The sequence below is a fragment of the Pyxicephalus adspersus genome, chromosome 1 (assembly GCF_032062135.1).
Source record: "Pyxicephalus adspersus chromosome 1, UCB_Pads_2.0, whole genome shotgun sequence".
Taxonomy (NCBI): Eukaryota; Metazoa; Chordata; class Amphibia; order Anura; family Pyxicephalidae; genus Pyxicephalus; species Pyxicephalus adspersus.
In genome coordinates, this window is record NC_092858.1 from 68,672,047 (window position 1) to 68,686,354 (window position 14,308).

Consider the following 14,308-nt stretch of genomic DNA (forward strand, 5'->3'; position numbering starts at 1 on the left):
GAAAACGTATTGTATAGTATAAGTATGTCAGAATAAATACTGTTGGCTAATGAAACAACTGTTTGTTAAAATAAATGAAGAAAATGACCCTGTTAATAAAAGTGTAGAATTGCTTTGGTGTGCAGACACTGATCTCCTGACAAGCTAGTGACCAGAATTTGAGCTGTCATCTGTGCAGTATGTAGTGTATTATATATAGCCCAGAACACACTAGGAATAGGTAGTTAGAGGAGTGACTGCACTCCTATGGGAGGGAGGATCACAGTGCAGGGAGCAGGGGGGGGGGAGGAGGAGTGTTCTCCAATTCTAGCTGTCAAAAGTTAGTTGCAGAGTCACACAATACTCTTGAGTTTGTCACAGTGGTGTCACTACCTTTGTCATGTGCCTGACACCAAAACATATCTTTGGATTCACAGCAATACCTGGACATCAACTTTTGCTTGGGGCAGCTTGAGTACACAGGTAAGGAGGACTAGATTTTTCCTGCAAATGTTTTGTACATCTCTTTCCATGTGACTGTTTGTTAGTGATATATTTAGCTTTACTTACACAACACTTAGATTACTAAAAATCACTACCTAACACCTATTTTTAGCAAATCACATTAGTACCTCTAATAGTAAATTATTCAATGACAGTATTCTAGGAATCTATTTTTTTTAATATTTGATAGCTAATTCCTTATTTTGTCCTTCTTTATATTTTTATGGTATGTCAGTGTTAGAACTTGTACCATAATTTAGTGTGGTCTGTGACCCCTGCTGGAGAGATTTACTTTTTCTTTTTGCCCTAGTTACCATGTTCACTTTGACACAAAGGGGCACAATTAAAATTATTTGCTTGGCATTTTATTTTGAGCAAAACTTATAAACTTTTTTAGTGTTTTGTTTGCCATACCAAAATCAACCCAAATTGCCAATTAGCAGCTCAGTTCACTTGAATTGATTAAGTAGTCTGAATTTTTTAATGGGGCAGCCACTTTAAGAAATGGTCAATTGAAACAAAACTGGTGATCCTTATTATGACCTATAGTGTTAGGGGACTGGCCATTGTTCATAACAATGCCTATCATGTCAGCTAGATGTTCATTTTTATGAATTTTGCAGATATTTAAGCAATAATATTGGCACTTTACTTCCAGTAAATCAGAATGATTGTGAGCTATTGTAATGGGTCAAAGTGTGGGAAAATTTAAATTTTCCAGTTTGTCAAAGAAAGGGGAATAGACAAGAAATATATCAACAAATGCACCTGCTTTAGTGTCATACATCTATGGGACACAGACGGCAACAACAAAAAAAAACTTGTTTTGGGTTTGAGACATGTTATGGCATTAGGTATAATCTATAGGGAGAGGGTAATGACCTTTCTGATCTGAAAACAGGAACACCTTTGTACTGAAGGTAATACTGGGATACCATTCAGTGTACCTTTTGCTGCCTGGTTATAAAGTTTCTGCATCGTCATGATGGGATGTAATGCAGTGTAAAAATACCCAGACGGTGTGATAGCTCATTTATTGCTCAATACTTTGTTTAATCTCCTTTGTTCTTATTACCTGTCATTATTTTACCTAGACACCATGAGCTGCCACAAGGACACCATGGACAGCAAAGACGGACCTTTATTTGCAGACAAATACCAACACAGCCTGCCACTACTTAAACCCTTTCGCACTACCAAAAGGTAATTGTATGAGATTAATCTCAGTAAGAAACTGAAAGTGTAGAATTAATCTTTTGATTGATAGCTGTATAGTGCACACTTGCTTTATAATTATTTTTAGGGATTTGCTGTAAGTCCGGTAACTCTTTCCATGACATATTTTAAAGCAACACTTACTTAGCAACTGAGAATGGGAGGTAGATCTTTTGATTGATAGTAAAAAAAAATTTGTTATTTTTGTTATAAACATTGTTAGGGATTTGATGTAAATGGATGAATACATTTAATGTAGTTTATTTTTTACCCTTTGCTTTTGAAGTTACTGTACATTGGCTACATTTACAATGCTCATGGTGATTTGACACAATCATGAATTTACACTCAGCTGGTGTCTGATACTACCCTTTTGTTATGAATGTAATCAGTGGGGAAAAAAAGCTCCAATAACATTCATCACTATCTGTGTCCAATGCGCTGTTGTCAGTTCCTCCTCTGCCAGTCTTTCCCCCAATTAATCCATCCTGCCTTCCTGTCCTAGCCAACCAGTACAAGCCACTGTTCTCCACTGGACACCACTCCCCTACCATCACTGCCATCCACTGCCAGTTCCCTACTGACTGCCCACTACCGTAGTCTCTCGCTGACCTGATTTCCTCTCCTTGGGCTCTCCTCTCTTGTTCAAGCAGTTCCTCTCCTCACCCTCCTCCTGACATAGTGCTGATCCCTGGTATGAATGACCTATCTGTGAGTCAAGTGTAGTAAACAGACCTATTTATACAATTGTAAGGCAGATGAAGTGAGGTCAGTGGTGACTCAATACTGTACTTAGTTCAAAGCTGAATTCTATACATGGATTTGTCAGCATACATAAATTCATTAATAAATGTTAAAAATAGGATAAATAGATGCATAAAATAAACACATATGTATAAAAAAAAAACGAATAAATACATATAAAATAGCTCCTAAAACAAATAAAATAGTGAACCTTGTAGCTGCCAGGACATTTGTCCCAAAAATTTTGCACACATTTTAAATTGTGCATTCTTGCCATTTACATTTTTTAAAACACCCAAACATGATATATAAATCTACTTGCAGAACCAACAGAGTAAAAAAAAAAGATAGTTATATTTTTTGGTTTCACTCAATATTTGCTCTTTTTATGAATACACTATGGTGTAATTTTGATGACAATTTCGCTGTATTAAACATTTGCATACCTTCTGATCTACTGGAGAGGGTTTATTTGTTACACATGTAAAGAAGGGAGGAAAATACCAGGACCCCAACAGCTGGTTGATGCTTCTTCATTGTCCAAGAAACATACTAGAGATTGGGAGTTGTTGTATTGGTGAGCTTGGCTGGTTTTTCTGGCCTATGCCACAAGGTCCCAAATATTGGGTCAAGCAAAATGTGTGACCCAAACAGCTAAACACATGTTGGTGGGAGCAGTAACACATTGGGCCTGATTTAGTAAAGTTCCCAAAGAATGCAAAAGGAAGATCATCATAGGAGAACCTAAGTGATTCAGGGAACATTCCCCACTGGAATGCTAATTTAGTGTAAAAAAAAAAATTTAACCCTACATTTCTCCCATGCACTTTTTAAATTAGTCGTAAGTCGTTTGTTTCCAATGATAATTATTGCAGGTGTGTATGCAGCTTAAGAAACAGAGAAGAATAAACATCAAACCAGTAGTGATAAAAAAACAGATAATAGACTCTGTGTTGAGACAAAGACCAAGTAATGAGGGAATGAAAGGGAATGAGAATGGCAAGTGCATACATCACACACAGGGTGATAAAACAGAATTGCAAGAAGCCAGAAACAAAAGTTAGGCTGCATACACGTGTCAGCTATCCCTTCAGATGAATGGTCGTGCTAATCTTGGGTGAGAGCCTGACATGTGTACAGCGGTCACCAGATGTCTTTCATCAATTCACCAAGGTGGATCAATGAACAACAATTTTGAAGGTCCGCTGAGCATGTCAACAGGGAAGAGCTTGGGGTGCTTCTTAATCATCCTCCCCAGAACAGAACAGCCGCTATGTGGACAGTCCTCATTTGTTCAGCTGTCACTGGAAACGGTCATAAAAGATCATTTACAGATTAGCTTTAGTCTAGATTTTCTATGGTATGAGTTCAGCTAAGCCACAACTACCTAAACTTGGAATCTCTGCTAATGTAGGCCACTTTCAAAAGGTGTAGAGATTTATTAATAAGGACCTTCCAAAATACTAAAATTGACTTTCCTGACATAAAAAAGCAACAAACTTAGACATTTTTTTCTGCATTTGCAATAACACCACTCAAAGGAGACATTTCTAGATGTTTGGAAATAAAGCTTGTTATATCATCCCAGTAAACCACAATTCTATGGCATTTATAAAAGATTTGAACAAAGTCAGCTTGAGGCGTGAGATATCTCCAACAACAGGAGATATCTAGTACTTGAAATATTTGTAGATGTAAGCAAAATAGGGATTTATTACATACCTGAAACTTCAGTTTGAGGAAATCAAAAGAGCTAAAGATGTTTCTACGAGCATATTACTAATTTATTTCATCCTCCACACTGCCCAGATCGCAAGTACGGGGATAGATTGGAATTGAGATAAAGAGGAAATTTCCCACAGCAAAATTAATTAACACTTCACCCAGGGCATATGAAAAAAAAGGGTTTAAATCACCAACCAGGCCTTGGTGATGACTTGTTGCCAGCCGTCTCAAGGATCACCACAGTGTCCCCTTCCTGGAGCCCATGGGTATTCAGGGCAGTCATTGGTAGATAGAGAGGGTGGGGAGCCTCTGGCGTGTTGGCAGTATTTATGGTACATATCTGCATAGGTATAGGCGCACTTTAAGGAGTATATGAAAGAGGAATTTATTCTGCTGTTGTTATTAAAGGCAGAATTCTTCTTGTTTGCCTGAGGCCAGAAGGAAGTCCTGTCCCTTACATTTTAGCTTTTTTTGTGGCTATGTGTGCAGTCTGTGGGTGCAGGTTCCCGGTAACTAGAAAACATTAAAGTGTATCAACAGCAAGTGTCTGCCTTGTTCTTTCTTTTAAATACTCTTTATTTCATTTGAGCTCAACAGGAGTTCCTGGGATAAAATTGGCTGTTTTTTCACTCTCTGTGCCATCAGCTGAAACACACATATCTGGGGTACCCTTGGATAGTTACCAATGGACTGTATGTAAAAAAGATCACATAACATATTGATTTGAAATGTAGAATTTTTATGACATATAAGGTTGGTATGACATTCACTTCAGTCAGTGGATATTTGCAATCAAATTGAAATATTTTCTTTTTTTTTATTGGCTTGCAGAAATTAATCACTACTGAATATGTGAAATGTTGTGTCACATAAAATACTTTACGATACACAATAGGAAAAAGATCATAACGTTCAGCTAGTAGCTAGTGCTACACACCAGAAAACAATCTAACTTCTAAAGGCTTTTTCATCTAGCTTGCATGTAGACATAGTTGGTTGTAGTCTATTAGAATGCATTGGGCTGTATGCTACAGTTCTGACTAATACTGAGAATTCCAATAAAACGTATTTATTTAATGATCTTATCCTTACAGTATTTACAATAGTTTTTTTATATCCAGGACAAAACATAAGTGTAATTATTTCTCATCTAGTAACATGACAGATAATTTGTGGTAGAATTTATTGTGATATTGGTCTTTCAAAAACAAATTGTGAATCATTAGCTCATGCTAGACAGTAGCAACCCAAATCACCTGTAGTGTTTTCATAGCTCTCCTTTAATTTGATGATAGATCTCCTAATCCACCTTAATTGACACAGCTACTTGGCTGAGAACCCAGACTTGCTAATCATCTGCAGAAGTGAATTCCCTGTATTTTCCTATGGACCATCCAGTGCATGATTAGTAGAATGGAAATACTTCCAGCAATCTAACCATTTGGTTGTGACTTGTGCTCTACATGTGGTCTGCCTATGATCTTTCATATGTGTGTGTCACCAGTTAGTGACAGATAACAGAACCTGCGTAATACAACTGCTCAGTGTAATATTTGCAGTTAGTTTGAGATTTCATTTATTTACTTACTGAAGCAAGTGAGATGTAATTTGATGTTATTCGAACAAACATGTGAGAGGTAATTTTGTGTAGGTAGGTGAGAACTGATTTCATATAAATCTGGTGAGTCAGTCTGATAAAAAACAAAGGTCAAAAGGACAGAAAAGTCACAGCCTGGCACAGAAGTGAACAGACAAATCTATTCTCCTGCCATCCTGTAGTTCATGTAATTGTGATCTATATACTATTCTTCTTGTATCTGAGTGATATACCTACATATTGTTATTGTTTACTGGTTAGGATACTTGTGTGGTTTGTGTCTGCTGTCTAAGCCTTGTTGAGGAGAGAGAAAATAGCAGAAAATTATTCCAATGAGAGAAAAATCCACATAGACAGTTGTTACTAGATCAGCTATACTCTGTAATTTATTTTCAACCTTAGTTACACCTCAAAAAAAATTGTGATTCACCTCCACTGAACTTCCCCACAAAGGACTCTTCAATTATTTTTTTTTCCAATTTGAAAAACAAAATGTCTTTAAATATATAATAAAGTAATAAAATCATCACCATATTGTCCATGTGAAAGTTTTAGGCAACTCTATTTATTAAATTAATTTCATGATATTTTCACACATGAGGATCATCAAATTAAATTCTTTAAATTATTTGTAGGTAAAACAGTGAAACCATTGTATGAAGTAAACCTATTATTAATCTTGAGTATGATTATAACAATCTAAAACTGAGGATACCAATACTACAGCAAAAGTTAATTAATACAGGAAACTGTAATGTCTGTCTAAAGGAATGGATTAAATAGTTCAGTACCTAAAATTAAGACACTAGGCCTGATTTATTAAAGGTTTGCCAGATCACCCAGGTTTCCCCATGAAAGTCTATCTTCTCCAGTCTTGGAGAACTGTAAAAAAATAAGCTCACTATGTACATGTTAGTTGAAACACTATAAACCTTACCTGCAATGTCTGCAACTTAAACATGAGTGGCCTACCTACCTACTTCCTGTTATAAGTGTCATTGAACTCCTCTAACCCCTCTGCCAGTTCCCAGCTCTGCTATTAGTAAGCCATACAGCAGGTTTATTTATAATACCATCTGGAAAAAGGAATCATCAGTGTCTTTGCTAGTTCCTTTTTCCACATGATAATCTAAATAAACCTAATGAACAGCAGCTTGGTGAGTCCAGCTTTCCATTATATGAATTATCCTACATTTGCCTGGGAATGTGATGTGCCTGCACCCAATGGCTGCAGAAGTGGAGCTGAGAGCTTCTTCTGAACTGTAAACTGAGTGAACTGTAAACTGAGTACAAGTTACCCCCCTGGAAGTGCTGCTTACTGAGTGCAATAAATTATAAGGGGTCATTTCCACTGTTTAGGATTGACTATGCTTTTAAGAGAATATAATCCTTTTACGAATAACAGGGGAAAATTTTGTGAATCTTTTACTGGAATTTTAAATGCAAGTCAGGTGTCCTTGTTTTACTGAGGACTAAACTACCCGTGATGAGTAGACTTAGGAGTCTATTTTTAAATGTTTTCATCCGAGACTCACACTTTTACAAAATTCACAAAGTTTTTATATTGGATTCAATTACAAATTGTATGAAATAAGAGTAAAAGTTAATTTACACATTTTATGATTAAATCTAATGTGAAAAACCTGTACATTTAAAAAAAAAACGGGGTTTATCTTGGGTGAAAACATTTATAAATAGACCCCTAAAGTTTGAACTTGAACTTTAAATTAGTTAAATACATGTAAGGTGCATCAAAACAAAACAAAAGGCGTTCAATGTCTTAAAAAATGATTCATTATTGTCACCAGGACTAAAAATGGCAATATCCACATTCTGAGTTGTCAGTAGCGGAGAAATGGAGATTAAATTTTCCAATGGTGACACTTCCAATGACTTCTTGATAAGAACTTGTTCTTACTATGTGCAGTACATATGTGTTTCTGATACTCTGCATGTCTGACGTTCCTGTTAAACGCAATGCATTGCATTGTGTTGCTACAACCCCTTTCACATGCATTTCTGACCATTTCTGATCAGCATCACAACTGACAGGGGTTCTAACCAGTCTTTATTCAAAATTGCTATACACCTAAAGAGTGAATTATTTGAAGGTATCTAAATAAGCCAGTGATAAGACACATTAAATAAATAAGGAGAGTACTCTAAAAGAATATGTTCTGTGCTTTGCCTTTGTAGATGTAACCTCCCCGCCTATTTTGTATTTCCCTTTTTTTCTTTTCTTTTCTGCATAACTTTGAATACCCTGCATCCTGAAGTATATTGTACCACATATGTTCTGAAATGTTCATGCTGCAATCTTGGTGCGTTCTATATGTAATGTCTTTTCATGTAGTCATGATTTTATCCTGATGTATCTATTCCTGATGTAGCGTTATTCCAATGTGTTTGTACTGTTGTTGACCCCTGGTAAAATGTATTATAAAAATAAAGAATGTTTAAAAAATTTTTTATATTTGCCATATGTTTTACTTCGTAACATAAGAGATTTTAAGGAATTTAAAATAAGCCTTATATCTACTTATAGACATCGCCATCCTATAGACAATGCCGGTTTATTTTCCTTTATGACTTTAAATTGGATCACACCACTTGCAAGGAAGGCTTTCCGGCTCTCTGAACTTAATATGAGTGATCTCTGGGATCTTCCTTCTCAAGACTCAGCAGAAAAGAACTGCCAAAGGTAAACTGTTTCTCTATATCATTCCATAAACAATATAATGTTGGTAGAGAGTCTAACATGCCTAATCCTCTTCCCCAAAATTCATAACAGAAAACATATTTTTACTTTTGTATTAAAGTTCTGCTATATATAATCTTTAGGATTAGGCTACTTGGATAATCTCATGGAACAGAACACTTGAAAATGACTAAATGCTTCCAAATTCTATTCCTGGTTTAGGTTTGGAAATGTTTTCAGGGCAGTCTGTAAAAAAAGTCCCCCATCCACTTGTATGGTCACAGGGACAGTACGTGAGGGAATTCCCTCTGAAAGGGGACACAGGGGGGTGGGAATTCCGACTGGCCTTTCGTATTAACATATCAAAAGTACATTAAAACCTATTCCTAACAAAATTCCAACTCTCCAACACTCTGCAAGATTTATTGCCACATTGATTTAAATTGGGACGATTCCTTGAACCAGTCCCAAGCCAACCACGTCAGCTTGTATTGCAGGTCAAACTTTTTACACTATTGACCTCCCATGAAAAAACATTTAAAATATTAACAAGAGGTGTATCACCCAATCAAGACATTATTATTACTTTAATAGTTTACCCCCAGGTTTACTAGTGTTGGATCTACTAAAATGAGAGCATTAGGCTAGCAAAGGTACTCTGAACACATCCACCTTGTTAAAGTAAACAAATTAAAGTAAACAAGTAACTGTTTCCTCTGCAGTCTGCAGTCCACTACAGACATCTGTTGCCATATTTAATAACATCATAGTGAGAAATATAAATATGAATAAGTGGACCCAATAAAATTACTGTAAGCTTAGGGGGGGTTCAGACCTGCCTCACGATTGAGCAAGGTGCAGCCTAAAGAACCGGTGTCTGGACATTTGATAACTGGCAGCAGTGAGCTGTGCCACCGCTATTTATTCCTTTTGGAGCTGCCACTGGCAGATGCTACATTTAGCGTCCCCTGAGAGGCAGGAGTTCCCTGGCACGAGGAAGCCCACCACAACCTTATGGCCAGTGTGAACATAGCTTACCTAAGACACTGAGGGAAACAGGACTGCACTTAGTCTGGAGGTTCTAATGCTGATCACTCCTAATAATGAAAGTTTCTTGGCTGTTTTGTTAAACCAGTGGTTTTAGCATTTTTTAGTCACTGATACAGGACCATCAAATAGATAAGAGGTTCTGACTTCAGTTTGTCTTTCCCAATCCTATGGTTATCTTAGGTCAGTTACGCAAAGAAGAGGAAAATTCAGATCAGTACTGAAGCCAGACTAGAAGGAGTTTGTTAGCCTCTGTATTTCCCCTATTTGTGTGTTTCCAAATGCAAAACCTCTATTCTGCATATATAATGATTTATAGAAAAATATGGGCCACAGGGATGCAATTTAGGCTTCTTTTACTTGCCCTGCATTCCACCTATTTAGGTAACCAAAGGCTGTTCTTGTGCAGCCAGTTAGCATTGGCCCTTAGTTATCAATTTATGCTTAAAACTAACAGTCTGTAATTTGATTGAATAATGTGATTAGGAAATTCTTATCAGGAACTCTATGATAAATAAAGATTCTGATCTTTATTTTGTTTGATTTTAACTTATTGAATTACTCAGTAAGTGATCTTGTTATATACAAAAATTTGGGAAAAAACAATCTACCTCTATAGTGAATAGCACATGAAATACCCACATCTAACAGAAACTCTCTTGAGCGCTAAATCTTTTGGATTATTGTTATATCTACTGTTCTCACTTCAGTTCTTATAACACGGGAAAACATTAAACAGCAGCTTCCATTTGGCTCAGAGCTACCATTCTGTACCATTCTTTTAAAATAACAATCCCAAAACATAGTTGTCTTTGCCGCAGTGCTACAAAAATATTTAAACTCTGATCTGATTCACAATATCCCAGTAATGCTTAGTATAAAATAACAGTTTTTGTGCTTATGAGCTCTCCATCCCACTAGTCACGTACTGTTTAAAAGTGGAATGAAAGTCACACAACATATAAAGCACTTTTCAGTTCTTGTGTTTTTAATCTCAGCCAGTAGTTTAAAAATAGAGACAAATATATTTTAGTTGTTATTGTACACATACATCTTAAAAGATTCTATAAAACTAAAGTGCACAATATTTATGATTAGCAACAGTTAGGCCTTGTTCACACAGGCTTAAACTTGTAAACACTAGCCTGAATAAGCATTGTGAAGAGTAAGCTTATACAAAACCTTTGCTTGCTTTTTTTCAGCTTACAAATGTTAGAAGGGGCACACATACCATTTATGCAGAGTATGTAGCTGCACAAGAGCCCTTTGGGATTTAAAGGCCATATGTCATATATGTGTGTTGGGTAGATTATGGGATCCCTATTGCTTGTAGGGTGGGTGGGAAGCGGGGGCGTTAGGGCTACGTCCCCTGGCAGGTGACGGAGGATTACCTGGGGTATGGAGTGTAAGTGTCTCCTGGTCAGGCAAGCATAGTCTAAGTCCACGCACAGGTTAGGGCAAGTGGCAGGCAAGCGTAGGTCAGGTTCAAGCACAAGTCAGGGCAGGAGGCAGACAATTGTGGTCAAGTTCCAGGTACAGGTCAGGAATCCAAAAAAGCACAATATGATGGAGAACATCTGAGCAAGTCTCAGGTAACAAAGGCTGAGAATCCAGCAACGAGAGCCTGGAATCAGGGAGGTATAAATAAGGTTAGCAGCCCATAGCAGGACAAGATTGCAACCAGGAACTACTCTGCTCATTGGCTGCTGCACATACAGCTGTGACAAGAGCGCAGGGGATGCTAAGCACATCTTTGCACAGCTAAGAGGAGGCTGAGGGTGCTGCAAGCTGCTGGATAGATGATCTGCGGGCAGAGTGGCAAAAGAGGGGCAAAAGTTGTTTTTGGCAAGGAGCACCACTTTCTATACAAAGTGAAGTACTTAGGAAGTACTTGAATGGCAGGGAGTTTTCAATTATCCTTGTTTGGTGTCGTTGCCTGTTACTGGATTTCTAAAAAACTCAATTTTAGTAGAGTAAGATATGATTAAAATTTCTGACAATGTTTTGCTAATGTCAGGACCATAAACACTATCAGAAATTGATAAACAAAACAAAACAGTGATAAATATCATAATGTAAAGCAAATATCTTATATAAAGCATGTAATTAGTTGGCTCCTGCAACATCTCTATGTTTTCTTTAACCTAGAATTCAGAGGTCATATTATAAAAGCTTTGTGTGGATGCCAACTAGCTATTCCAATCATGATTGATGTACTAGTTCAGAAATTTAGGAGATATCCACATGATTTGTTTTTTCATTAATATCGTTAATTTTAAATCCTAAGTTAAATTACGGTTAAAATTAGCTAACTATATCCTAGGTTTCTAGTCTTTACCTTTTGTTTTGATGTACCTTAAATGTTTTTAAACTTGATTAACATAAACGTTCAATCAGGATTTTAAACAAATGCTAAATCCCATGTAAATAATTGTTATTGTTTTTTATACAATATGTACTACTATGAACTTCTATGCTGCTTTGTAAATGAATTGATACAACCCTAAATAATAGAGATGCATAGAAACATCTAAAATTGATAGCAAAAACTTCCACCACAAAGCAAGTACAGCACAACAAGAAAAAATAGTTTAAAAAATGTAACTATACTCAAAGAATGTACTATACATGTGATGATTTGTTACGGTTTGTGTAGTTTAAATAGTAATTGGTTCCATTTGTTTTTCCATTTAGGTTAATTCGTCTATGGGAAGCAGAGCTGAAGGAATGTGGGAAGACAAAAGCATCCCTTACAATGGTGTTATGGCGTTTCTGTCGAACTAGATCCCTTCTGGCTTTGTTTTGTCTGCTTATCACAATGACAGCAAACTTTATTGGTCCTGTAAGTTTGGGTTTATTTATCTAGTTGACAGTTAAAGCATGAAAGGTATAGATAGATGAATTACCTGTATTACGTATACATCCATACAGAGAAGGGGATATTTCCTGTCTGGAATGAAAAATGTTACTATAGTTCTAAAACACTTCTTTATGCTGGCCTTCACACACTCCAAATACATAGGTAGGACAGACATTTTACATGTTGCTGGTAAACTTTACCAATCTACAATATATGATATCAAATCCTTATGAGTTTAAGTGGCGATCTCTCTCTCTGACTTTAATTCCGGTGTACATAAGGAATAGATATGAACATAAAAAATAGAATCATGTTGAAATATTCTTCTGCTTATTTAAAGGCAATCTTCATCCGAGCACTGCTGGAGTACTCAGAGGCTATGGAATCCAATCTTCTTTATGGGTTGCTTCTTTCCTTTGGTATTTTTGCTGCGGAGCTCATAAGGTCCTGGTCTTTTGCACTGAATTGGGCTATGAACTACAGAACTGGAATTCGATTAAAGGGAGCAATTTTGGCCCTGGCATTTAGAAAAATCCTAAGACTTAAAGAAACAAAGAATGTTACTACTGGAGAGGTAAATTACCGACTAAGACACTGATTTCCTTTTTGTGATTAAATGCTAGTGAGCTATGTACCCAAAGACGCATGGTTTTTCACACATCCCTTTTCCTAAAATAAACATTTAAACTCCTTTACATAATGGCTGCTTTCACATTTTATTCAACTAAACTGTATCTCTTACTGGTATTGGTCACTGGCATCTTTCAGTATGTCCCTTGTGTACAGTTCCATAATGACAGTAACACATGGCTATATCTTCCATCTCTGCTTCCTTGGGTTGCTGTTCTTAAAGTAATGCGTTGGATAACTCAGAATTGTTGAAAAAGGGTTAAAATTGTGTCTAAAGCACCTTATGGGAAATACTGACTAATAAAATGACACTTTGGGTGCAATCCCACCTGGTATCTCAGGATTGATGTGGCAAGTCCACCTTGTCATCAGATAGTTGGGTATATGTTCTGTTGACTGATACCTTACTAATAAAAATTACCCTATAGACATTTGAACTTCTTGACATTTTATTGTATTTTATTGCATTTGTAGGGGATACTTCCTACTGTTGGTTGAGCTACTGCTTAGAAATGCTGGGTGTTATGTAGTTTTGGGCTTTACACTCCAAATGACCCCCACATTTGCCTATGCTAAGCAGGGGCCATAAGAAGCCACACAAACAGCAACATATATAGGAAAAAGCAATGCACATATTGAGAATGGCTTTGTGTCAGAATGTAATCATATGATTACAGTATACTTACAATGCCAATTTCTTGTATCTTCCAAAGACACCCTTCAAGCTATACAGTAGGTATACATAAGTCATGATAGGTATTAGGTGTGCTGTGATATTTAATGAAGAAGTTATATTCTTTGTCTTACAGCTTATTAACATGTGCTCCAGTGATGGTAATCGACTTTATGAAGCAGCCTCTATTGGCTGTATTTTGGCTGCTGGTCCTTTCATAGCTCTCATGGGACTTCTATACACCGTGATGTACCTGGGACCAACAGCATTAATAGGTTCTGCTGCATTTGTTGTATTTTATCTATTAATGGTAAGACTGACTTTTGACTAGATACTACAAATTAGAATATTTTAAAAGTAGCGAAGAGTCATCATATATATTTTATTATTGTAAGTTATTATTATGTAAGGTATACAGTTTGAAAAACAACACATTAAAATTTGTAATAATTATAAAGGTAATATATAGCCTAGATATTGTAAGGTATATAAGTTAATAAACGTTTATTGTTAAATATTCATATGTAATGATTCTCTAGAGACCTTTTATAGCTATCTGTATGTAGAACTCATATGGTTTAGTGATGTATATATTGTATAAATAACTGTTTACCAATGTCTACCTTTTGTTTCTGG

The 14,308-nt window shown here is 36.3% G+C and overlaps 1 protein-coding gene across 1 annotated transcript in view; it reads left to right on the top strand.

Moving 5' to 3' along the window:
* Nucleotides 1-318: 318 nt before the first annotated feature.
* LOC140331906 (ATP-binding cassette sub-family C member 5-like) overlaps nucleotides 319-14,308 on the top strand; it is a gene marked incomplete in the record, with an annotated part of 32,790 nt that continues 18,800 nt past the window's right edge. Inside the window, 6 exon segments of the mRNA XM_072413243.1 lie at nucleotides 319-462; nucleotides 1,578-1,686; nucleotides 8,310-8,465; nucleotides 12,204-12,351; nucleotides 12,710-12,943; nucleotides 13,809-13,982. Coding sequence (XP_072269344.1) covers nucleotides 1,583-1,686; nucleotides 8,310-8,465; nucleotides 12,204-12,351; nucleotides 12,710-12,943; nucleotides 13,809-13,982 — 816 coding nt within the window.